Below are 26533 nucleotides of genomic sequence, written 5' to 3' on the forward strand. Positions count from 1 at the left end.
ACATGTCACCTGTAAAGTGTGTCACCTGTAAAGTGTGTCACCTGTAAAGTGTGTCACCTGTATGATGTGTCACCTGTAAAGTGTGTCACCTGTATGATGTGTCACCTGTATAGTGTGTCACCTGTATAACATGTCACCTGTAAAGTGTGTCACCTGTAAAGTGTGTCACCTGTAAAGTGTGTCACCTGTACAATGTGTCACCTGTAAAGTGTGTCACCTGTATAGTGTGTCACCTGTATAGTGTGTCACGTGTACAATGTGTCACCTGTATGATGTGTCACCTGTAAAGTGTGTCACCTGTACAATGTGTCACCTGTAAAGTGTGTCACCTGTATAGTGTGTCACCTGTATAGTGTGTCACCTGTATAACATGTCACCTGTATAGTGTGTCACCTGTATAGTGTGTCACCTGTATAACATGTCACCTGTATAGTGTGTCACCTGTATAGTGTGTCACCTGTAAAGTGTGTCACCTGTAAAGTGTGTCACCTGTACAATGTGTCACCTGTAAAGTGTGTCACCTGTATAACATGTCACCTGTAAAGTGTGTCACCTGTACAATGTGTCACCTGTAAAGTGTGTCACCTGTAAAGTGTGTCACCTGTACAATGTGTCACCTGTACAATGTGTCACCTGTATGATGTGTCACCTGTATAGTGTGTCACCTGTATGATGTGTCACCTGTATAGTGTGTCACCGGTATAGTGTGTCACCTGTAAAGTGTGTCACCTGTATAGTTTGTCACCTGTATAATGTGTCACCTGTATAGTGTGTCACCTGTATAACGTGTCACCTGTATAGTGTGTCACCTGTAAAGTGCCTCACCTGTAAAGTGTGTCACCTGTATAGTTTGTCACCTGTATAATGTCTCACCTGTATAGTGTGTCACCGGTATAGTGTGTCACCTGTATAACATGTCACCTGTAAAGTGTGTCACCTGTAAAGTGTGTCACCTGTAAAGTGTGTCACCTGTACAGTGTGTCACCTGTAAAGTGTGTCACCTGTATAGTGTGTCACCTGTAAAGTGTGTCACCTGTAAAGTGTGTCACCTGTAAAGTGTGTCACCTGTACAGTGTGTCACCTGTAAAGTGTGTCACCTGTATAGTGTGTCACCGGTATAGTGTGTCACCTGTATAGTGTGTCACCTGTATAATGTGTCACCTGTATAGTGTGTCACCTGTAAAGTGCCTCACCTGTAAAGTGTGTCACCTGTATAGTTTGTCACCTGTATAATGTCTCACCTGTATAGTGTGTCACCGGTATAGTGTGTCACCTGTATAACGTGTCACCTGTATAGTGTGTCACCTGTAAAGTGCCTCACCTGTAAAGTGTGTCACCTGTATAGTTTGTCACCTGTATAATGTCTCACCTGTATAGTGTGTCACCGGTATAGTGTGTCACCTGTATAACATGTCACCTGTAAAGTGTGTCACCTGTAAAGTGTGTCACCTGTAAAGTGTGTCACCTGTACAGTGTGTCACCTGTAAAGTGTGTCACCTGTATAGTGTGTCACCGGTATAGTGTGTCACCTGTAAAGTGTGTCACCTATATAGTTTGTCACCTGTATAATGTGTCACCTGTATAGTGTGTCACCTGTATAGTGTGTCACCTGTACAATGTCTCATCGGTATAGTGTGTCACCTGTAAAGTGCCTCACCTGTAAAGTGTGTCACCTGTATAGTTTGTCACCTGTATAATGTCTCACCTGTATAGTGTGTCACCGGTATAGTGTGTCACCTGTATAACATGTCACCTGTAAAGTGTGTCACCTGTAAAGTGTGTCACCTGTACAATGTGTCACCTGTATGATGTGTCACCTGTAAAGTGTGTCACCTGTACAATGTGTCACCTGTACAATGTGTCACCTGTACAATGTGTCACCTGTATAGTGTGTCACCTGTAAAGTGTGTCACCTGTATAGTTTGTCACCTGTATAATGTCTCACCTGTATAGTGTGTCACCGGTATAGTGTGTCACCTGTAAAGTGTGTCACCTGTATAACATGTCACCTGTAAAGTGTGTCACCTGTACAATGTGTCACCTGTATGATGTGTCACCTGTATAGTGTGTCACCTGTAAAGTGTGTCACCTGTACAATGTGTCACCTGTATGATGTGTCACCTGTATAGTGTGTCACCTGTAAAGTGTGTCACCTGTACAATGTGTCACCTGTAAAGTGTGTCACCTGTAAAGTGTGTCACCTGTACAATGTGTCACCTGTAAAGTGTGTCACCTGTAAAGTGTGTCACCTGTACAATGTGTCACCTGTATAGTGTGTCACCTGTATAACATGTCACCTGTATAATGTGTCACCTGTATAGTGTGTGAGTCAGAGGCTTGGCCCAGAATCTCCAGCAGGGCGGGGTCGGACACGAAGAAAAAACGAGGGAACACCAACCGTTTCTTCTCCAGGTAACCGGACAGAGACTTCTGACAGAGCTCCAACTGCTCCAGCAGGTGAGGGAGCAGCTGCAGGAGGAGGACAGATGGAGCTGATGTGAATCAAGCATTCGTATTTTACCCTCATGGTAGAGTGTTGCTCAGAGGCACGTGGGCCGCACCTGGCTGAGCATCTCGTCTCCCACGCAGCACTGCACCACGTTGGGAACCTCGTGCGCTCGCTGCATGATCCTCAGCCACGACTTGTCGATGTTCTGGAAACGTTTGGCCTCCTGCAGGGATTAAAACTCAGACTTCAGACTTAAATATGAAAGAAAAAAGATCAAATTAAAGTCTGAGTGTTTGCTCCTACCTGAGGCAGCTGCTTGGCGATGTCTCCACCCACAAACACCGCTTCAAGGTAGATCCAGAGGTTTTGAACCAACAGCCACTTCTCGATGATCTCTGAGGTGTTGGAGAGTTTCTGGACCCACAGCTGGATGGAGGGCTTGAACGGAGCGTTGTACCTGCGGAGCAAAGAGCCACAGGTGTAACCCTGCATGCACAAACAGCATTCCTACTTTTCTTTCCTGCCTCTCATGTTTTTCTTGCTTTCTGACTCTGAGACGTCTTTGCTTTCCTTCCACCCTCGTCTCCTCAACTCCTCTGCCCTCGTCTCCTCACCTGTTGCTCAGCAGGGACGTCAGCACCATCAGGCTGTCCTCCATCATGGAGATTTTCTCTGCGGTCTCGGCTCCTTTCAGCAGCAGTTCTCCTCTGCTCCTGAAGGTGGCGAAGCTGAGCGTGTGGCTGCTCCACTCGGCCACCACGTCCTTCAGCTTGGCCTCGATGTCGCGCTCCTTCACCGCGCTGATGCAAACGTCCTGGTTCACACGGATAAAACACGTTCTCACATTAAAGGAGCTTTAATAAACTTTCAGGATTAAAAGTTTTTCTTTCTTCTTTGAATTTTATACATTTTCTTAAAAAATCAGCTCAGATGAAAGTTTCAGAAATATTTTTCACCTGTAATCTTAATCTGGAGTTTTAGGACTGATCCAGTATTTTAGGGTTTTATGAATTCAGGTAAGAGTGGCGTGTGCATGTGTGTATGTGTGTGTGTGTGTGTGTGCGTGTGTGCGTGTGCGTGTGTTTGTGTGCATGTGTGTATGCGTGTGTCCGTGTGTGTTTAGGCTGGTCAGTTTACACGTGCAGTGTTTTTAGACTCACCTCGATGTCCTCTCTGTGTTTCAGCAGCGGAGCCTCTATAATGTTTCTCAGGCACAAACTGTCAGAGTCCACCTGGAAGCTGTGACCGGTCACATCGCTGAGACGAGTCCAGTGTCTGTGCAGCATCGCCTGAGCCACACAGTTATTACACATTATTATTATGTACTTTCAACACACATGTAAATATTTCACGTTTGTTGTGTACCCTGTATCTTATTGTGAAATCTCAGTCTCTGTGTTAGTTGTCTCTGGCCCTGTCACTTCCTTTTTTCATTTTGAAAGTCTTCTGTACTTTTGCTTCCTTTTCTCCTGCCCGTCTACACCTGTGTCACCCGTCTGTCCTCCGTCTCTCTAACTAGCCTTATGTGCACATGTAGCCTCACTGCTGCCCGTGGCCGATGTCACGGCGTCTGTTGTCTTTCCACTGTGGTAGCTGCAGGACGTGACACCACACCCCCGCTGAAGGCCACAGCCAAAATCCATCAGTCCAACAATGAAGCTGTTGCACAAACGTTGGTGCAGTTTCTTAGTTTCCTGTTTTTCCTTCCTTTAAAAAGTATTTTATTACTCAAACGTTTGTGTAATTCCACGACACGTTCTAACATGTCTGTGTAGCTGCTCTGCAGTCGGCTGCATCAACATCAAATCATTGTAATGTGAGTGAATTTAGTGCGTAAGTAACTTCAATCAGAGGTTCAGGCAGGTGATGAAATCAAGCTCCCAGCACAGCTGATTTCCTTTCACACATCCATCCTGCCCACAGCTGCTCCTCTTATCAGCGCACCACCCTGAAACTGGACTCCACCCCAGGTCCTCCTCTCACACCTGTGTGCTGCTGTGTAAATGCCTGCAGATGGACGTTGCTGGTATATGTGCTTCACAGTGAAATGTTTCTGGCACCTTGTTGGCCATCATGTAGAGCAGAGGACACATCTCTGTGAAGTCATCGATGGTTTCCTTCAGATCTCTGAAGGCCTGCCACTCCTTCAGGGCCTTTGGGAGCTTCCTGATCCTGAAACAAAGACTTCAAAACTTCATCTCTGTGTGTGAACGACATATTTAACAATCAATGCCAATAAACAAGATTCATTTGTTTCCTAATCTCAGATTTTTTTCATCTATCCTGCTGCTTCTCAAACTGTGAGCCACTGAAGACACGAGCTGAACTGAAACGCTCACATATCCAGTTTGATGTGTTTCAGCTTTGGCATTAAGAACGTTAATGACAGATTTAACATCCAAACTGAAGCTGAGCGGCTGTGCTGTGAGGTCAGAGGTCAGGATGCTTTCATTGATCAGTAAAGTAACATGTGTCTGTTTGGGAACACGTGAGGTGGAGGCAAGAACGTCCTGCTGAAGCCTTAATGAGCTGCACCTGTTCTGGAAGTCCTGCAGCTCCGCGCTGATCTTCTCGATGTTGAGGTCGGCCCACAGGATGTCGTAGTAGCCGGCGACGCTGTCGGTGACCGAGCTGTACAGACTGTAGAGTTTGGACAGCAGGGAGAGCTCCCTCCGGATCCTCTGCAGCTCCGGATACTCTGCGGGGAGGAGACGGCCGGTGAGGAAGGAGGCAGACAAACAGGAAGTGGGCGGGCGAGTCGCTCAGCCGTACCGTTCACAGGCAGCCCGAACAGCTCTTCTCCACCTGAGCAGGTGGTGTACTTCCTCCACAGCTGATCGAACTCGGCCTGAAAACTCTGCAGCCGCTCGCTGGCTTCAGCCGGGGCCACGCCCTCCACCCCCGGGCCCCTGCATTTATCATAATCAATGATATTATCAGTATGTCGCCCAGGTTCAGGGCGGGCTGGATGGATATTTGGTTGGCCCCGCCCACCTGGAGCAGGTGCCTCTCTGAGGTGTACCTTTGGTTGTAGTCGGTGCAGAAGCTCTGAGCCTGGCTCTGGAGGCTCTGCACTGCAGACAGCAGGTCTGTCTTCATGCTGGGCTGAATCTGCACCAGAGTGTTCTGGGTCTGCACCACCTGAAGCCACAACACACACACACATAACACACACCTGCATCCCTGCACCTGTCACATGACGCCCCTCCCTCTGACTCACCAGGTCACTGAGGTTTTTCCAGGCGTACATCAGGCCGTCCACGCGCTCGCCGTTCCCGTCACCGTAGAGCAGCTCGTGTCTGTTGAGCAGGGAGAAGGATTCCTCCAGCGGCCCGATGGTGGCGTCGATGCGAAACTCCGCCTCCCGAACCTCCAACAGTGAGCAGGAGAGGAATGAGTGAGGGGAGGGGCTCATGAATGAATTCTACTCTGTGGGTCGTTACATGAGGACTGAGAGAAAAAACTGCTGAAGAAAGAAAACATGACTGAATGTGAAGAAAGTACAGAGGCCTGAAAGTGCCAAAATTAAAGAAAGACTGAAATTTTAATTTTATGAAATAATTGATGCATAAAATAGATTTTATAGTATTTTAGTGCAATTAAAGAAAGAGATATTTATTCAATTGGCTAATTTCATTTTTATATATTTATTTTGGCAGTGCCAGACATCAGCAGCTGTACGTTTATGAACAAATAAATTAATCAGAATCTAAAAGAAAAACTGGATCATTTTTCGATTATTGGGCTGAAAGAAGAATTGAAAGAAAAAGAGGAGGTGCAGACGTAACACACAGCCAATCAGATGCTGGCTCACCTCTCTGAGTGCAGCCATGGCTGCTCTGACATCATCCAGGTCTGAGATTGGACGCTGCAGACGCTTCGTGAGCGCGTCCACGAACGACAGGATGTCGTTCATGTCGGCGGATGCTCGGCGGTTCAGAGCGGCGCCGAAAGCTCGTTTCCAGGAGCGACACTCGTGAGTGAGCGAACGCTTCAGCTGGTCGGTGTCCAACAGGATCGAACCCGCTGTGTAAAACGCAGGGAGCTCCGAAATCTGCTCCTCCAGCCTCTGCAGGCACAGCAAGGCATCATGGGTAAATCCACTACACGTATGGTCAAAATCAGCTGCTCTAAAGGACGTGAGGGTCATTTTCTTTCAGCTCTGACACATTAGCAGTAGCGGTGGGTTTTGATCATCGATTTATCGATTAAAATCGATTCTGGCTTGGATAACGTGATTTCGATTCATTAAAATCCTGAATCGATTTTTTCATTTACATTTATTTTGCCCGAAACGCCAGAATCTCAGGTTAAACCTCACAAAACTTCAACAACCACCAAACAGCTAAAACAGTAAATGAGAGCAGGAACACGGCTTCTGCACAGAGACGTGAACACAAAGCTCGACCCGCCGACGCATCAGAATCAGTGAGATGTGACTTTCTCACCGACGGCACGGACACGGTCGGGGCTGAAAGCCGACAGCTCGCAATGATGATGATGCAAATGATGCAAAATTGCAAACGCTCAGCTGTGTCTCTAATCAAACCTCTGTAACTTTGCTCTGCTTCACTTCAGCAGCATCAGGTAACGTTCACGTGTTGATTCATGGTTTCTTTCATTTTTGATCTACTGCAGAATATTTTTATAAAATCCCAGAACAGGAAAATCTCCTTCATGCTTTTCTAGGTTTTATCCTCAGTTACTTTGACACAAAGGCCTCTGCTGTGATGCTCACACTTTGATAAAGTCTCGCAAGTGTCAGGTTTCTTTTTATAGATATAAAAATATGGAAATGTACTGATGCATGATCTGAATTATAATATTTCTGACTGTCTGAGGCTAAATTTCCCCAATTAAAATCGAATTGAATCGAATTGATTCTAGAAATCAGTGACGATACCCAGCCCTAATTAGCAATGATTGCTCTGTGGAAACTAAGCTAACCAGCGCCCCCTGCTGCACTACCACTGAACTGCAACTGCAGGACTGTCCAATGTTTATTGAGAATGAATTACACATAAATTACATTTTTCTTGGGAATAGAAACATTTGAAAAAGTGAAAACAATTTTATTTTGAACATTTATGACTTTAATTTCTGAATGTTTTTTCCTCCAGCTGCCCTTTAATGACCCCAGACTGCTGTACCAGTGATACATTTACATTTGTTATTATAAAAGTACTACTGCTGCACTGCAAACACTTTTCTTTTGTTTCCTTGTTTGATTTTGTGTGTTTACTAATAACTCAGCTAAAAACATAATAAGCTGTAAATGCACGGCGATGTTCAGTGGTGCGTCTGTAACAGGAAGTAGACTCACAGAGTAGAAGCAGATCTGAGCGCTGAACTCCGTCAGGGAGGGGTCGGACTGCAGGAAGGCCTGCACCTGCTCCTCTGGGTCCTAAACACAGCCAGCTGTTAGTGCAGCTCAACAACACTAAGACACACACACACACACACACACCTGGTTCCACAGGGTGGAGAAGTGGCCGAGGTCATTCAGGGTTTCAGCAGCCTGAGCTTTCAGGTGTGACACGATGGAGCTGAGCTGCATCACCAACCTGCTCCAAACATCATCATCATCAGAACATGCACTGATGGGCTGACTGTCATGTGATCACGTGATGAACATGTGAAATTGATCAGACAGCACTGAGGACACAGACACTCTAACACTGTCCAGGTTCAAGCCCAGGACCCTCCTACAGTGGTGCAGCAGCACTAACCGCTGAGCCTCTGTGCACCATCTGAATTTGTCGCAGGTCACTTTGAGATTTTGTGCAGGGACTGCAGAACTTTTCTCCACAGGACCCACTCTGTGTGTTTCAGTCAAAGGACGTCAGCTGCAGGTGTGATTGTGCATCTCTGCGTGTCCACAGCGTCTCAGCCAGACAAACATCCTGTCGTGTCTCTGCTGTTTTACTGACCTGCTGATGTCTTTGTGTTCAGCCAGCTGTTTGTCCAGCGCTCGCAGCACCGCTGGCTTCACTGCCACGTCCTCTCCTCCGCTACGACCCGCCGCCTGCTCCGCCTGAGAAACAGAAAGAGGGGCGGGATGAAGCTGGAGTGCGATTGGCTGCCTGCTACCAGGTGATTTTAAAGCAGGATGAGTCAGATGAGCGTACCTGCTGCTGTTTGTACTGCAGGTGAGAGTAAGTCCACAGAGGGACGTCTTTGGTCACAGACAGCACGACGCCCACCAGCTTATTCACCACAGACTGAGACGTGAGAAGGACACACAGGCTGAGTAACTGACAGCAGTGACGGGCAGGTGCATGAACATGACATTAACTACAAGGCCAGTCCTGTGTGGCGTCCTGCTGTGAAACCAGACGGTGGACCTGCCGACACATGAGAACTTCCAAAATGTTACTGAGGGTCAAATCTGCTCCTCTGGACACAAATACCTGAATGTCATCCAGACTGGGTCTGAGGACCATGTTGGGGATTGCAAGCTGGATGGAGGTTGTGAGGAGAGGTGGAGGAGGAGCTGGCTGGGCACCGCTGGAGGAAGACACCAAGGAGGAAAAGTGTGGCTGTTTTTTGGACACATGAAGTCTCCTCCTCAGGGCCTCCAGGGAGGATCTGGTGGCTAAGAGGAAACAGTCCAAGCTCAGGCGGCTTGTAAGAGGATTTGTTGGTTGAAACAGAGCAAATGTGTTTCTCTGGAAGTTCAGACTGAACAGAAGGAGGACAGAAGAAGAAGAGTACGATGGCAGGAAGGAAGAAACAGGACACAAGGAGACGTGGTAGAACAGGAGGCTGACCTTTGACCAGAGCTTCAGTGCTGCGGTAACAGAGCTGACCAATCAGGTTGTAGAAACGACAAGGGAGACATGACAGACAGCGAGTCTTCTGTTTGGAGTCTGGATGGAGACACTTAAAAGACCCCTGAGGACGACGAGCAGAGATGAATGAGTGTGTGTGTGTGTGTGCGTGTGTGTGTGTGTGTGTGTGTGCGTGCGTGTGTGTGTGTGTGTGTGTGTGTGTGTGTGCGTGTGTGTGTGTGTGCGTGTGTGTGTGTGTGTGTGTGTGCGTGTGTGTGTGCGTGTGTGTGTGTGTGCGTGTGCGTGCGTGTGTGTGCGTGTGTGTGTGTGTGCATGTGCGTGCGTGTGTGTGCGTGTGTGTGTGTGTGTGTGCGTGTGTGTGCGTGTGTGTGTGCGTGTGTGTGTGTGTGTGTGTGTGCGTGACCTCGAGGTTAACAGTCTCCACAGTCTTCATCTTCCTCTTCAGCTCCTCGATCAGTTCGTACACGTATCTCTCCACCTGCTGACTCTGCCTGCACACAGACACAGTGTGATGGACACACACAGACACAGTGTGATGGACACACACAGACACAGTGTGATGGACGCACACAGACCAGCAGGACCAAATCTGCAGTTCCTCTAACGTCCAGCAGAGGCAGCACTGACTCAGTCCCCATAGACTCCCATGTTAAACATGTTTACAGCCTGATACAAGCTGTTTGGCGTCTAAAGCTCATTAAGGTTTAAAGTTGACATCATAAGGGGCGTGGCCTCTTTGGAGTCCCTGAACTGGACCTCTGGACCACGTCTGTTATCTGACCAACAATACAACTGCTGTGAGGTTGCTGTGGCAACACACCGTCCATCAAGGCTGAGCTCCAGGATTGGCTACTGAGCAGTAATAGGCAGGTATCTGTGTGATGCACTAACCTCATGTCAGTAAAGAGACACCATCACAAACATCACAGAAGTCACAGTTTTGTGTCTGAATATTGTCATATTCACTTTACTTGTGATCTCACATCTGCTGCTGAGCCTGATGATTAATATATGTAAATATGGGTTTTGCTACGGCTGAACTTCTGCTTGTTGCTTTCATTTGTTTGTGGGAGTCTTTCCTCTGACTTTATCGTCACCAAGTTCTTTATTTTTCTGTGTCACAGTTTAACAGCAGGATATTTACAGCAGTGGGTGAGCGGCTCGACACAGCTGCAGAACTGTGACTCATGTTAAATAAATGCAGCCTTTCACGTGCCAGTGTTACTGTCAGTGTTACTGTCAGTGTTGCTGTCAGTGTTACTGTCAGTGTTGCTGTCAGTTTTGCTGTTACTGTCAGTGTTACTGTCAGTGTTGCTGTCAGTGTTGCTGTCAGTGTTACTGTCAGTGTTGCTGTCACTGTTGCTGTCACTGTTGCTGTCAGTTTTGCTGTCAGTGTTGCTGTCAGTGTTAGTGTTACTGTCAGTGTTGCTGTCAGTGTTACTGTTACTGTCAGTGTTACTGTCAGTGTTACTGTCAGTTTTGCTGTCAGTGTTACTGTCAGTGTTACTGTTGCTGTTAGTGTTGCTGTCAGTGTTACTGTCAGTGTTAGTGTTACTGTCAGTGTTGCTGTCAGTGTTACTGTTACTGTCAGTGTTACTGTCAGTGTTGCTGTCAGTGTTGCTGTCAGTGTTGCTGTCAGTGTTACTGTCAGTGTTGCTGTCACTGTTGCTGTCACTGTTGCTGTCAGTTTTGCTGTCAGTGTTGCTGTCAGTGTTAGTGTTACTGTCAGTGTTGCTGTCAGTGTTACTGTTACTGTCAGTGTTACTGTCAGTGTTACTGTCAGTTTTGCTGTCAGTGTTACTGTCAGTGTTACTGTTGCTGTTAGTGTTGCTGTCAGTGTTACTGTCAGTGTTAGTGTTACTGTCAGTGTTGCTGTCAGTGTTACTGTTACTGTCAGTGTTACTGTCAGTGTTACTGTCAGTGTTGCTGTCAGTGTTGCTGTCAGTGTTAGTGTTACTGTCAGTGTTGCTGTCAGTGTTACTGTTACTGTCAGTGTTACTGTCAGTTTTGCTGTCAGTTTTGCTGTCAGTGTTACTGTGAGTGTTACTGTTGCTGTTAGTGTTGCTGTCAGTGTTACTGTTACTGTCAGTGTTACTGTCAGTGTTGCTGTCAGTGTTGCTGTCAGTGTTACTGTCAGTGTTGCTGTCAGTGTTACTGTTACTGTTAGTGTTACTGTCAGTGTTGCTTTCAGTTTTGCTGTCAGTGTTGCTGTCACTGTTGCTGTCACTGTTGCTGTCAGTGTTACTGTCAGTTTTGCTGTCAGTGTTACTGTCAGTGTTACTGTTACTGTTAGTGTTACTGTCAGTGTTGCTGTCAGTGTTACTGTCAGTGTTGCTGTCACTGTTGCTGTCACTGTTGCTGTCAGTTTTGCTGTCAGTGTTGCTGTCAGTGTTAGTGTTACTGTCAGTGTTGCTGTCAGTGTTACTGTTACTGTCAGTGTTACTGTCAGTGTTACTGTCAGTTTTGCTGTCAGTGTTACTGTCAGTGTTACTGTTGCTGTTAGTGTTGCTGTCAGTGTTACTGTCAGTGTTAGTGTTACTGTCAGTGTTGCTGTCAGTGTTACTGTTACTGTCAGTGTTACTGTCAGTGTTGCTGTCAGTGTTGCTGTCAGTGTTACTGTCAGTGTTACTGTCAGTGTTGCTGTCAGTGTTGCTGTCAGTGTTACTGTCAGTGTTGCTGTCACTGTTGCTGTCACTGTTGCTGTCAGTTTTGCTGTCAGTGTTGCTGTCAGTGTTAGTGTTACTGTCAGTGTTGCTGTCAGTGTTACTGTTACTGTCAGTGTTACTGTCAGTGTTACTGTCAGTTTTGCTGTCAGTGTTACTGTCAGTGTTACTGTTGCTGTTAGTGTTGCTGTCAGTGTTACTGTCAGTGTTAGTGTTACTGTCAGTGTTGCTGTCAGTGTTACTGTTACTGTCAGTGTTACTGTCAGTGTTACTGTCAGTGTTGCTGTCAGTGTTGCTGTCAGTGTTAGTGTTACTGTCAGTGTTGCTGTCAGTGTTACTGTTACTGTCAGTGTTACTGTCAGTTTTGCTGTCAGTTTTGCTGTCAGTGTTACTGTGAGTGTTACTGTTGCTGTTAGTGTTGCTGTCAGTGTTACTGTTACTGTCAGTGTTACTGTCAGTGTTGCTGTCAGTGTTGCTGTCAGTGTTACTGTCAGTGTTGCTGTCAGTGTTACTGTTACTGTTAGTGTTACTGTCAGTGTTGCTTTCAGTTTTGCTGTCAGTGTTGCTGTCACTGTTGCTGTCACTGTTGCTGTCAGTGTTACTGTCAGTTTTGCTGTCAGTGTTACTGTCAGTGTTACTGTTACTGTTAGTGTTACTGTCAGTGTTGCTGTCAGTTTTGCTGTTACTGTTAGTGTTACTGTCAGTGTTGCTGTCAGTGTTGCTGTCAGTTTTGCTGTCAGTGTTGCTGTCAGTGTTGCTGTCAGTGTTACTGTCAGTGTTGCTGTCAGTGTTGCTGTCAGTGTTAGTGTTACTGTCAGTGTTGCTGTCAGTGTTACTGTTACTGTCAGTGTTACTGTCAGTGTTACTGTCAGTGTTGCTGTCAGTGTTAGTGTTACTGTCAGTGTTGCTGTCAGTGTTACTGTTACTGTCAGTGTTACTGTCAGTGTTACTGTCAGTTTTGCTGTCAGTGTTACTGTGAGTGTTACTGTTGCTGTTAGTGTTGCTGTCAGTGTTACTGTTACTGTCAGTGTTACTGTCAGTGTTGCTGTCAGTGTTACTGTCAGTGTTGCTGTCAGTGTTACTGTTACTGTTAGTGTTACTGTCAGTGTTGCTGTCAGTTTTGCTGTTACTGTTAGTGTTACTGTCAGTGTTGCTTTCAGTTTTGCTGTCAGTGTTGCTGTCACTGTTGCTGTCACTGTTGCTGTCAGTGTTACTGTCAGTTTTGCTGTCAGTGTTACTGTTACTGTTAGTGTTACTGTCAGTGTTGCTGTCAGTTTTGCTGTTACTGTTAGTGTTACTGTCAGTGTTGCTGTCAGTGTTGCTGTCAGTGTTACTGTCAGTGTTGCTGTCAGTGTTGCTGTCAGTGTTGCTGTTACTGTCAGTGTTACTGTCAGTTTTGCTGTCAGTGTTACTGTCAGTGTTGCTGTCAGTGTTACTGTTACTGTCTGTGTTACTGTCAGTTTTGCTGTCAGTGTTGCTGTCAGTGTTACTGTCAGTGTTGCTGTCAGTGTTGCTGTCAGTTTTGCTGTCAGTGTTGCTGTCAGTGTTGCTGTCAGTGTTACTGTTAGTGTTACTGTCAGTGTTGCTGTCAGTGTTACTGTCAGTGTTGCTGTCAGTGTTGCTGTCAGTTTTGCTGTCAGTGTTGCTGTCAGTGTTACTGTCAGTGTTGCTGTCAGTGTTGCTGTCAGTTTTGCTGTCAGTGTTGCTGTCAGTGTTGCTGTTAGAGTTTGTATTGTTGATTGTCATTTATGCTTACAAATATTTAACCATGGATGCTTAGAGGTGTATAATTAATTGTGTAGTGATAAGTTGGGTGATCTTTAACAGGCTACAGAGGCTTGGTGTGTATTCCACACTAGAATGCACACCTACATCCTGGAAGCAAGGGAAAGTTCGTACCTTGTTTAATTGTTTTATGGTAGGATTAACGTAGTTACGTCTGTTCTAGTCTAAGTGCTTTTTGTGTATAAATGAACTGCTGGACTTCCTCACGGTGTTATCTAGGATGAGGGGGGGTCTACTCTCTTCCTGACCAAGGATGTTTGCTTGTGTGCTTTTATGACCCTTTGATCAGCAGTACCCACACACACCCACACACACACACACACACACACACACACACACACACACACACACACACACACACCACATACGCCAACACACACACAGGCAAGGTACTCTTTGTTTGTATGTAGACGTCATATGTTAATGAACCTATGCATATTCATGTAACCTCAATAAAAGGGCAGTGGTACGGGAGAACGGACGAGAGCAACTGGGGTCAGGCGAAGGAACGGCGCCTGTCCGGTTCTCTCCCGTGCACGAGTAACATGAAGAACTTTGCCTACTTGTGTCTTGCTTGCAGTGTAATTATATTGCCTTCAACGTTCCAGCGGATGGGTTCAAGCTACAAACCTATCAGTTACTGTTACTGTTAGTGTTACTGTCAGTGTTGCTGTCAGTGTTGCTGTCAGTGTTACTGTCAGTGTTGCTGTCAGTGTTGCTGTCAGTGTTACTGTCGGTGTTGCTGTCAGTGTTGCTGTCAGTGTTACTGTCGGTGTTGCTGTCAGTGTTGCTGTCAGTGTTCCTGTCAGTGTTGCTGTCAGTGTTGCTGTCAGTGTTACTGTCAGTGTTGCTGTCAGTTTTGCTGTCAGTGTTACTGTCAGTGTTACTGTCAGTGTTGCTGTCAGTGTTACTGTCAGTGTTACTGTTAGTGTTACTGTCAGTGTTGCTGTCAGTGTTGCTGTCAGTGTTACTGTCAGTGTTGCTGTCAGTTTTGCTGTCAGTGTTGCTGTCAGTGTTGCTGTCAGTGTTGCTGTCAGTGTTACTGTCGGTGTTGCTGTCAGTGTTACTGTCAGTGTTACTGTCAGTGTTGCTGTCAGTTTTGCTGTCAGTGTTACTGTCAGTGTTGCTGTCAGTGTTACTGTCAGTGTTACTGTCAGTGTTGCTGTCAGTTTTGCTGTCAGTGTTACTGTCAGTGTTGCTGTCAGTGTTGCTGTCAGTGTTACTGTCAGTGTTGCTGTCAGTTTTGCTGTCAGTGTTACTGTCAGTGTTGCTGTCAGTGTTGCTGTCAGTGTTACTGTCAGTGTTGCTGTCAGTTTTGCTGTCAGTGTTACTGTCAGTGTTACTGTCAGTGTTACTGTCAGTGTTGCTGTCAGTGTTACTGTTACTGTCAGTGTTACTGTCAGTGTTACTGTCAGTTTTGCTGTCAGTTTTGCTGTCAGTGTTACTGTCAGTGTTGCTGTCAGTGTTACTGTTACTGTCAGTGTTACTGTCAGTGTTGCTGTCAGTTTTGCTGTCAGTGTTACTGTCAGTGTTGCTGTCAGTGTTGCTGTCAGTGTTACTGTCAGTGTTGCTGTCAGTGTTGCTGTCAGTGTTACTGTCAGTGTTGCTGTCAGTGTTACTGTCAGTGTTGCTGTCAGTGTTACTGTCAGTGTTACTGTCAGTGTTGCTGTCAGTGTTACTGTCAGTGTTGCTGTCAGTGTTACCAGCTCAGGGTGACAGCAGCAGCTTGGACCAAGCTTCCTGTCTGTAGCAGGAGGTCCTGCGCCGACACAGACGAGTCTTCAGGAAGGACCAGCAGACAGCAGGACGACATGGCCCCAAGCAGCCGGCCGATGCGACAGTCCAACAGGTCTGTCGCCATTTTGGCCACCAGGTCCACGTCTTTGAGAGCCACATACACATTCTGCAGGACTGACACAGAGTGGAAGGGAATCATTATCGAATGCTTATAAATCTGATGTCCTTTCTTTGTATATTAGCACAACAACAATGAGACGGGAAGCTGTCCGTCCTTACACCGCTCAGTGTTGAGGGCAGTCCAGGACAGTGAGGTGAGTCCAGGGGAGAGAGCTGCCTCCACACGGCCAATGAAGGGCTGCATGAGGGGGAGGAGGAGAGGTGGGACCCTGCCCACCACAGAGCTGTAGTCCTGGAGCATCTCCAGCAGTCTGGACCAGAGTCAGCACCATCAAAGAAAACACAAGTTTACCAAAGTGAAGAAGAGATGAAGACGAGTCTGAGATGAGTAACGTCGCAGAGAAAATAAATCATGATGTTGTTTAATCAAGAACAAGCGCCTTGTTTCTGTGAGCTTTTCTATCCAGCACAGAGTGAAGTAACAACAAGAACTACAAACCAAAGAAAAGACATTCATGTGATGGATTTGAGTGAGAACATCACAGAATGAGCTGCTGACGCGCCTACAGCTGGAGTGAACAGCTGCTCTCACCGGCTGTACAAATCTCTGAGCTCTGATTCCCTGGAGGTCATCTTCTGGATGACCTTTGGAACGTTCACGCCCAGTTTGGTCATCCACCGAGCTTCCTGCAGCACCTCCAGCACCACAGGGTCCAGGTTCACCGAGACCTCCTGAAACAAAGAGGCTCTTTCAAAGGTTCAATAAAATCTAAAATCTAACAGCAAATTTAAGGATCCAGCATCCAAAGGAAAGTGGAGTGTGTGGTGTTAGTTCACTGCCTGCAGAAACAAAAGCAGTCGGCTCTGGACTGTCGGTCACATGACTGAAATGTGTAAAAACGATTTGTTCAAATCTGAAAAAGATGATTAAAAAGTTAAAGCCATGCACGACCTTTAAAAGCTGCTTTCATTCAGTCGTCACAAACCTTGCTGTCTTCATGCCGGACCAGCAGGGCGGTGCTCAGGCAGCGTGGCGCACTCTCTGCAGCCTGACTCCACCCCTGCAGGTGCAGCACCTCGTACTGCAGCAACACCACAGCCAGCTGGTTGTAGCTCCGGATGACTTTTGTCATCTCTGGTCCCTGAGACAGACACAGACAGGCGGCGTCACCGAGGACGCGGTCATCACAGAGATCATGTGACTGATGGGGTAAAGTCAGAGTGTGCACCTTCAGGAAGTCAAGCTTCTTCTTCAGGATCAACATCGGAGCTTCAACCTTCCTGAAGAGCTGCCGGCTCCAAAGGACCCTGCCTGACACCTGAGAGAGAGAGATCAATAACAAAAGCTCTATCGGTAAATAAATCATCTGTATTTCTCAATAGAAGCACAATAGAAGCACAATAGAAGCACAATAGAAGCATCCTCCAGGACTGGAGTTTGACACTCGGATTTAAAGTAGTGAATTTCCTGCTGGTGTTTGTGAGCACAGGGTGAGCAGGTGTAAGTACCGGCGGCAGGTTGCGTCCGATGGGCGGCCGGTCCTTGTGTTTCTGGTAGGTCTTCCTCAGCAGCTCCAGATCTCGGCTGTAGCGCTGCAGCAGCAGCAGGTAGTACTGCCTCAGGTCCAAGCGAGCCAGCGGACCCAACTCAAACATGGCCAACAGCTCCAGCAATCTCTGCGTCTGAATCCAGACACATTGTTTCAGTTCTGTGTGTTTGATACGATAAGAAGTCGCTTTCAGTTCTGATTGTGTGAACTCACAGAGACAGGCCGGCTGAACCAGTCGTCCAGCAGAGACCGAAGACACTGGAACACACTCTGAACCTGGAGCTGGAAGTCTGCATAGTCTCTGTCAAACTGAGACACACAGAGCTTCCTCAGGACTGAACCACAACTCGTAACAGCTGGAAGAGCGAGGTAAGCTGAAGCCTCTGCAACCACCGAGTTATTTCTGATCATCATCCAAGACATCATTAGACAGAAACACACGCTGTCTGAACTAAACACACACTGTTGTTGTGTTTGCTGAACACACTGACTTCTCTTAAAGCAAATGGAGTTGAGCGTTTCAGGAAGATCAGACTGGTAGAAAGCCCTGAAAGCCTTTCAAAGACTTGTTCATCGCTCCACAGTAAGAGCATCTGTCCACAAACGGAGGAACTTCTGACTTTCAGGACTGTTCAGTTCAGCTTTGAGTCGGTAACATCCATCAATAAACCTGCACACTGGTTTCCTCTCTGTGTGAGCTTTGGTTCAGCTATGTCTCTATGAGCAGTGTTATAATGTCCACATCTGTGAGTGTGTAAGGGTGTGTGACCTGTGGACGATGTGCCTGCCAGATGTTTGTGAGCGTGCATACTGGTGCACAGAGACACTACAGCGAAGCACATGCTGGATAACATGTGTGACTGCGTGACTACAGTCTGATAAATAGCTGATAAGAACGGTGCTCGTGTTAGGAGACCAGGAGGGAAACGACTGTTCTGACCTCTGATGGAGGCTGTTGTGTTCAAAGGCAGTTAGTAAAAGTTCTCTTTGTTCATCCAGCTGCTCTGTGAGGTCAGAGTGTGATTACTCAGAGTCCAATAAAGACATGAAACGTACCTGTTACTGTGTTATTAGCTGTTATTGGCTCATTCAGCCTCACTGTGAGAGAAGCTTCACAATCATATTCTTCTGATAAAAGCTGTCCCAGTAAAACCAATAAAGTCCTGTTCCTGTCAGGGCCGGGGTCTGGGGAAGCAGGACTCAGGTGTTTTTGTGGTTTTCGCTGTTTTCCACAGGAGAGCCGTGTTTAAGAGTGTGGCTGAGTTCCAGTGGGCGTGGGATCCTTCAGTCTAACTCATCCTAATAATAATTATTGTGAAGACACCTCGCTCGCTGGATGACCTCTGACCTGTGTTTTTGTGTCACCAGGGTTCAGCAGAGTGTTTTTCACGGAGCCACGGTTGGGAGCAGGAGTTTGTTGAAGTTGTGTTTCCACTTGATCACAGACATGTGTGGGATTCAGGAGGAATTGCCACAGAAGTCACAGTGCTGGGATTTAACTGTGTTTTCTCCACTGACTTTAAATGAATCCACTGTCACTCATGAAGTCCTGCATTTTAGCTCCTCCTACAACTCCACAGTCTGCACCGCAGCGTCACAGTTCCTCGTCCTTTTCTTCCATTTTTCTCTGTTTCTGTGATTTTTCCCGTATATAATAAAAGTGATTAATGTGTTTCAAGAATATAGATTTGAAATCACCTCCAGTTTGCGCTGATCCAGGACGTCACAGGTCTTGGACTCAGTTGTGGAGACGATGGTCTGGTAGCGAACACAGATCTTCTCCACGCCCTCCACCTGAAACACACCTGAGCTCAGTTGAATCGTCTCATTTCTGTCACACTGAAATGGAAGAACTGCAAAATAGACTTTTGACACCATTAATAAATAATAAAAGGAGGAAATACGTTTATACAGAATCATTACAAATGTCCATTCATCACTGTAGCTTTGCACTGACTTCAATTCGATCATTTTTATATTATAAACGTCTTATTATCATTATTATTGTGCATTGATGGATATCTGATGGAGTCACTCGTTTCTAATCTGACAATCATCCACCTTCATGCTCTGCAGAGCAGCCAGGCTCTCCAGCGTGGACGCCATGTCGGCCATCTTCTCCAGACGGCGGCAGAAAGAGTCAAACTTCCCGAAGATGTAGTTCTCACTGAAAACACGCACACACGTGTGTAAAGGTTAGCGTGACGCCGCTGACACGCTCTGACTCAGAGTCAGTTACTGATCACCTGAAGTCAAACTGTCTGTTCTCAGGGTTTCCTCTCAGTTTGTCTCTGACGCTGTGGAAGCTTCGCTGATACACAGCATTCAGATTACAGCAGTCAGAGATTCTCTGCAGCAGCACCGGCCTGACACACACACACACACACACACACACACACACACACACACACACACACACAGACACACACACAGACACACACAGACACACACACACGCACACACACACACACACACAGACACACACACACACACACACACACAGACACACACACACACACACACACACACACACAGACACACACACACAGACACACACAGACACACACACACACACGCACGCACACACACAGACACACACACACGCACACACACGCACGCACACAGACACACACACACGCACACACACGCACGCACACACACAGACACACACACAGACACACACACACACACACACACACACACAGACACACACACACAGACACACACAGACACACACACACGCACACACACGCACGCACACACACAGACACACACACAGACACACACACACACACACACACACAGACACACACACACACACACACAGACACACAGACACACACACACACACACACACACACACACAGACACACACAGACACACACACACAGACACACAGACACACACACAGACACACACAGACACAGACACACACACACACACACACACACACACACAGACACACACAGACACACACACACACACACACACACACACACACACAGACACACAGACACACACACAGACACACACAGACACAGACACACACAGACACACACACACACACACACAGACACACACAGACACACACACACACACACACACACACAGACACACACACACACACACACACACACACACACACACACACACACACACGTTGCTGAGTCCATTTGTTAGTCTGAGTCTAAACTCTGTGATGATCTGAAGTTTCAGTCTAACGTCAGTTTCAGGTGTGCTGCGGTACCTGCTGTGCTCCCAGACTCGCCTCACGCCCTGCAGCAGGTAGCTCCTGCAGGTGCTGATCATCTGGTTGGTGACCTTGAGCAGCAGTGAGCTCGTCCTCTCTGAGGTGTTGTAGTACTGGGACACCACGTGGATCATCTTGATGCCGTTCATCAGACTGGGAATGTGCTCCAGCATCCTGGTCTGTGGGGCCGGGAGAAAAGGAAGACGGAGGATGAGAGGCGGTTTGTCCGGTGACTGATACGAGCTTCAGTGTGAGGAACAAACTGCTGACACAGCAGGAACAGACAGCAGCCTCATTACTGACATGTAGACATCAAATAAATGCACATTCAGGCTGAGCTGGAGAATTCTGTATCCACCAAATCTGATCCAGTAACAAGAAAACGGTTTGTCATCAGACCCGATGCAAAAGAAGAAATAATAAAAACCATTAAAAAAGAAGCTGGTGGAGGTGAAACACCCGACTCATCATCACAAACGGACAAATTCACCATCACAGAACATCCAAAAAAGATGAATGAGAGAAATACTGCTGATGAATCAGAGCTGGAACATCTCAGACTGAGCTGTGATCCTGATCAAACCTGTTTGTCTCTTTGATCTTTTTAAACTTTTTTAAAAGTCTGAAACTGAGAAAAGAAAAGAAGTCTTTAGTTTTTAAACAGTCACTTTAATTCTTTCTTCTTCTTCTTAAGTTACAGGCCTTTGTCTCAGCTGTGATTTGTGACTACAGCCTCTCTGTGACGATGTCTTCACTGTTTTCTGTTCCTCACAATCATGAAGGACTCAAACAGACGCTTTTATACAGAAAGACATGAAGAGTGTTTTTCTCACAGGAGTGGATTTTTCCACAGATCCAAAGAACTTGTTGAGGGTGTAAAGATACTTGACGTTGTCCTTCGCCTCGTTGGCCACCACAGTGATGTCTCTGTCCTGGTAAATCAATAAATCGATCAGTGATGACGTCAGCGTCGTCGAGACAACAACTGTGAACTGAACAGGAAATAAACTGCTGACCAGATCTCTCCAGGCACGCAGGCAGCGAGACTGAGCCACCTGCAGGACCCCCAGAGTCCTCCTCACCTGAGAGCCCTTCACCTCCTCCAGCAGACTGACACACACACACACACACACACACACACACACACACACACACACACACACACACACACACACAGTTACAGCTGTTCAAAGGCTGTTTGCTTGTATTCGTGTCAGTGTTGATGTCGTACTTGCACATAAACTCTACATTGGACTCTGATGTGTCGCTCCGTACCTGCCACCTACTGGTCAGCCAGTGTAAGTGCACAAAACATTTCTTCAAACCAAGATGGAAAAATACGTTTAAAAAATCTTTTTTCATCCCTAAAGATGAATAAAAATACTAAAGAAAGAATCCTGATTGATGTCGTCATAATTCATGCATGAAAGGGTTAAAAACTATTAAACAAACAAACAAACACGTGAATATTTTGGAACATTTCGACTTCGAAGAGCAGAAAGAGAAAGAACAGAAAGTTATATTGTGTAAAAGTGGTTTTGTCCTGAAGTCTCAGAGTGGAGACTAAACTGTTGCAGGTCTGAGGAGCTTCTGTCCACAGACGTCAGATCATGTTTGATAAACGGAGTTTAAAGTGAGATCCAGCTGAGAGGACGCGTCTACCTGTTGAAGGTCACCGTGCAGCTCTTCCAGTGCTCCAGCTCGGCCGACGGCCCGGCGTCGTCGGCCTCTTTCCTCATCTGCTCGCTCTCCGTCAGCACCTGCTTGATTTGATTGGTCCACAGGGTCAACGCCTCCTCCAGACGCTCCACCAGCTCACTGTTATTGGCTGAGAGCGAAACACACGAGTTCCTCTGAACACACGTGAACACGGACTCATTATTTCAAAGAAGCCATCATCTCCGGTCAGATGCTTCCTTCAGCTTCCACAGATAAACTGGTTTGATTTACCTGAGAGCTGATTTTTAAAGCTTTAAACGATGTTTCCTGTATTTCCAACAGTCTTATTGTTTGTGTGAGATGTGAACAGCTTGAGCTTCATACCTGCTGCTCTGTAGTCTGCAGGGCTGCTCAGCTGGCTGATGGCGTCAGGAAGCTCCACGTGCTGCAGCTGGAACTTTCTCTCCATGTTCAGTCGGGCTGAGCTCAGATTACTGACGAACTGATCCACCGAGGACAGGAAGGACCGGACGTGTGGACACGAGGCGCCGTCCTGCACAGAGCCCCACGACTGGGCACAGGGTCAAAGGTCAGCAATAACAACAAAGGTTAATGTGTTTCCTGTTTCACCTTTTACCTTATTCACAGCCAAAAGCATCAGGAGGAGCACTGCACACAAATAAGACTTTTCATGGATCATTATGTAACAGCTGCCCTACAGTCAAACCCCACAAAGAGAAACCAGCAGCTACAGATAAGCCCAAGGTGTGGCCTCCAGTAACACTGTGAGGAACCTTGGAGTCATGTTTGACCAGGACATGTCCTTCAACGCACATATTAAACGAATATGTAAGACTGCTTTCTTCCATTTGTGCAACATCTCTAAAGTTACGTAACCCGGGTTAAAAAGATGCATAAATAGTAAAATAAGAGTGAAGTCTTAGAATATAAATATCAAAGAGTAAAGTTCATTTATTTACATTTTCTTGTTTATTAAAAAGATCAAAGTTCATGTCAACTGATTAAAAACATGTTTGCATTGTTTAAAATAAGTTATCTTTGTTTTATTGTGAATTGCTTGTGAGAACTGTAATCTCCTACGGGGATATGGTCTGTGAAGGTAACACAGGGTGGAGAAGGAAAAAGAGAGCGCGAGGAGAGAGGGCGGTGGCGCGTGAGTTACACGGAGCATCCGGAGAAGTTAGCTTGTTTTTATCTACTAGTAGTAAGTGTGTTGTGACTTTTCGGACAGATAAGTCACAGTGTCGGTAAGCTAGTGACACAACACGTAAAGTTTCAGCGTGAGTCTGGACTGTGTGCTTTGTTTCTTGCTGCCGTGCACGCATTGAGTTAAAGTGAGGCTAACCCAGCCGTTCGCTAATAAGGACTACTGTAGGCTGCTGTTTAGCTAAAGTTGTGGAGCCTAACAGGCTGCAGAGGATCGTTAGCGAACTGGATAACGACGGACACACCCCAGATAGTCACTCAGAGTACCTCTGGCAACGTGGGAAGCTAAAACAGGTAGCTTGTGGAGCAGGTGGAGATCACGGACTTTCCTCATCTTTGTGCTGCTGCATTCAGAGCGGAGTGTTTCTGAAGGAGCTGAAGACAACCTGTTGCCTGGATTAATCTGGTAGGAATTGCACGTTTCACAAGGTACTGAGTTTATTTATTTATGTTTTGCTCGTTGAGTGAAGAACTTCCGGTTGGGAGATCTTTTGGATTTACACTGGAGCAATACAGGCCTGCAACGTAGGGTTTATCTCTGCCGGCTTTAGGTTTAGTTTGGGACTATAATTGTTTTATCACTGGTGGTTTACACTGTATATGTGGAGATCCTGTGTACAGTGGGTAAATTGCTGTGTGCGTTTTTTGGTTTTATTAGTTTGTTTTCATTGTTTGGTAAATTAAAGGAGGGTTGCAAGGCTCTACTTTACATGGTGTATGACATGATTTACTGCACTATAGACACTAGTGTTCATTTCTGCGTGTAGTGCTACTGTTAAGGAATAAGCTTCATTGATCCCAGAAACAAGAGATTAATTTAAAAAATATCGTACGAGAGTACACTAGGAAAAGAACCCAAAGCCCATTTATTTAATGGTATTGAGTAAATGAGGGCTACAGTTAGAAATATCCTGTCTCAGAGTGACGCTGAAAAACTAGTTCATGCATTTATTACTTCCAGGCTGGACGACTGTAATTCATTATTATCAGGAAGTCCTAAAAACTCGCTGAAAAGCCTTCAGCTGATCCAAAATGCTGCAGCAAGAGTCCTGACAGGGACTAGAAACAGCAGATTTCTCCTACACTAGCTTCTCTTCACAGGATTGACCCCTCATGGCTGCCCCTCCCTCCCCTTTCTTTGCTTTCAGTCTCTTCCTGTTTAAAGAGAGTTCTTCCTTCCAACCATCAACAAAGTCTTCATATATGGCGTCATGTGATCACTGGAAGCTTAAAACATCTCCCTTCTTGTGCTCAGTGAAAGCCTGAATGGATGGAGGTGTTTTACCTGCTGCGACCTGAGAGCAGGTAGCATGATGTGAGTCAGCAGAGTTTCCAGACTGTTCAGGACGCCGCCGGTGCCGCTGCAGTCCAACACGCCAAAGTTCACTTCCTGGAAACATCAGGTTGCACCAGAAGATTAGAATGATTGGCTGCATCCACGTCACAGTCAACCAATGAGGTCTGTGCAGTTTGTTAAAGTTGCAGGTGAGGAGGTGACCCAGACCAGTTACTGACCTGCTGCACGTTAGCGGTGGTTATGGCCTTCTCAGTGGTTCTCAGGAAGAACAGACATTTCCCCAGTAAAGGCTGGAAACACAGAACGTGATGGAGTTCAGGTTCCTTTAACGTGACGCAGACAGAGCACTTCCTCTGCACTCTGTCACCAGAGTTCACCATGCAAAGGAAAACCTTTCATGGGCTTTAAAGACGGGGAGAGCTCTGCAGGCTGCTCGTTACCAGTGATGGGAGTAATGGCGCTACTTTTTTCAGTAACGAGTAATCTAATTACTACTCCTATCGCTACAACACCGTTACAGTTACTAACAAGAAAATATGGTCTGTTACTATGTTTCAGCAAACAGACGGTTGAAGCTGTGTTCAGCTTACAGCAGCTTATATCAGCTGCAGGAAGTAGCTGTAAGTAATCTGGGCGCTGCAGCTTTAAGCAGCTGTGCGCTCCTGCAGACAGACCATCACTTTTTGGCACAACAGCTGGAGCTCAGGGGGCAAAACAATGGCACGAGTGCTGCTGTTTGGCTGAGGAAGAATAAAGGAGTCGTGGTCAATCACATGACCACTTACAGACAAAGCAACAAGGTGACATATACCAGTTTATAAACTGTGTTGATGGGCCAGTGAAACCAGAGTCATGATAAACAATATAAACGTGTTTGTTCCTCAATAGTTTCATGTTGACTGTCTGAGGACAGCAGCGAGACCTCTCTGCTTATGAGCTGCTGTCAGACCTGCAGCTATCAGGCTGTCATCTTCTCCTTTATACTGGACACAAATGATTATTTTGGAGTCGCACAAATAATTTGTGGCGTCTTATTGAAGAACAGCTGATTGTTCTGGAAATAGTTTAATGGTTATTAAAAAAAAGGTAAATGGCTGCAAATAACTTTGTTGTTTGCAAAACTTGTGCATAATTTTCACATTTATATTTAAAGTTATGAAAATGATTCGTTCAACATGTTCGTGGTTGTTACAGTAAAAATAACTTTTTATGTTTTCTGTCTGATTTTAGATCAGTTGTGTTAACACAGTTTGTCAAAATGAAAACATACGTGTAGATTCAGACACGTGAGGTTGTGCTGAAAACAATGAGACCCAACAAGGCAAAGTAAATAGTTTTTAAAGGTAAATGTGGAGGAAACATCAGCAGCTGTCACGGCTGGGGCAGCAGTCGTGCGGTGGAATGAACGAGGACCCGAGATGCAGACGGCGGTGGAGATGCGAGTGGAGATTTATTTACAGTGACAATAACAAAGGTGAGGAAAGAAGCGAACATCAAGCTAAACTGGGACAAACTAACAGACAAAGCAGGAAACATGAGGGCAGCAGGGAAACACAGAGATGACACGAAGAAGGCAGAGAGACGTGGAGACACACAGAGTCATGCAGACACACACTATAAATACACAGCAGGTAATGAGGGGATGACACACAGGAGGGGAGCACAGCTGAACCACAAGACGACACACAAACCTTCAAAGTAAAACAGGAAACACACAGACTGTTTTACAACACAAGGACAGGAACAGAGCACAGAGGACAGACACAGGCAGGGCTGAGAAAACACGAAGCACTAAACATAAGAACCAAACCCTAAGAACAAACACAAACTCAGAATAAACAGCAAACACAAGATGAAACCAAAAGGAAACACAAAACGCTGCGACCCAGGACGCTGACAAAAGGAGTTCACGATGGCCGATTATACCCTGGAGCCCAGAGGCTACTTTTAAAGTAACACAATAGTTACTTTTCAAGTAATTAATTACATCTACAACCTTGTAGCT

The 26533-nt window shown here is 46.3% G+C and overlaps 1 protein-coding gene across 1 annotated transcript in view; it reads right to left on the minus strand.

The window, feature by feature from the left end:
• The window catches only part of dnah5l (dynein, axonemal, heavy chain 5 like), a 60116-nt gene that overhangs the window by 26066 nt on the left and 7517 nt on the right, over positions 1-26533 (minus strand). The window contains exons 7-41 of the mRNA XM_085417603.1: positions 24747-24818; positions 24517-24621; positions 22389-22575; positions 22008-22173; positions 21362-21455; positions 21179-21277; positions 20343-20524; positions 19342-19461; positions 19157-19262; positions 18794-18889; positions 17309-17404; positions 17055-17228; positions 16775-16864; positions 16532-16687; positions 16138-16277; positions 15705-15856; positions 15392-15599; positions 9644-9731; positions 9220-9343; positions 8860-9044; positions 8578-8670; positions 8380-8483; positions 7917-8013; positions 7773-7853; positions 6264-6518; positions 5670-5819; positions 5472-5590; positions 5222-5358; positions 4985-5147; positions 4510-4621; positions 3610-3738; positions 3064-3263; positions 2753-2906; positions 2562-2672; positions 2314-2469 (exon numbers count right to left, since the gene is read on the minus strand). Of these exons, the coding sequence (XP_085273729.1) occupies positions 2314-2469; positions 2562-2672; positions 2753-2906; positions 3064-3263; positions 3610-3738; positions 4510-4621; positions 4985-5147; positions 5222-5358; positions 5472-5590; positions 5670-5819; positions 6264-6518; positions 7773-7853; positions 7917-8013; positions 8380-8483; positions 8578-8670; positions 8860-9044; positions 9220-9343; positions 9644-9731; positions 15392-15599; positions 15705-15856; positions 16138-16277; positions 16532-16687; positions 16775-16864; positions 17055-17228; positions 17309-17404; positions 18794-18889; positions 19157-19262; positions 19342-19461; positions 20343-20524; positions 21179-21277; positions 21362-21455; positions 22008-22173; positions 22389-22575; positions 24517-24621; positions 24747-24818 (4701 nt within the window). The remainder of the gene's footprint in view (positions 1-2313; positions 2470-2561; positions 2673-2752; positions 2907-3063; positions 3264-3609; positions 3739-4509; positions 4622-4984; positions 5148-5221; positions 5359-5471; positions 5591-5669; positions 5820-6263; positions 6519-7772; positions 7854-7916; positions 8014-8379; positions 8484-8577; positions 8671-8859; positions 9045-9219; positions 9344-9643; positions 9732-15391; positions 15600-15704; positions 15857-16137; positions 16278-16531; positions 16688-16774; positions 16865-17054; positions 17229-17308; positions 17405-18793; positions 18890-19156; positions 19263-19341; positions 19462-20342; positions 20525-21178; positions 21278-21361; positions 21456-22007; positions 22174-22388; positions 22576-24516; positions 24622-24746; positions 24819-26533) is intronic.

This window comes from Rhamphochromis longiceps, linkage group LG9, assembly GCF_057381845.1.
Source record: "Rhamphochromis longiceps isolate RC_006_pf linkage group LG9, R_longiceps_female_GT1.1, whole genome shotgun sequence".
Classification (NCBI taxonomy): Eukaryota; Metazoa; Chordata; class Actinopteri; order Cichliformes; family Cichlidae; genus Rhamphochromis; species Rhamphochromis longiceps.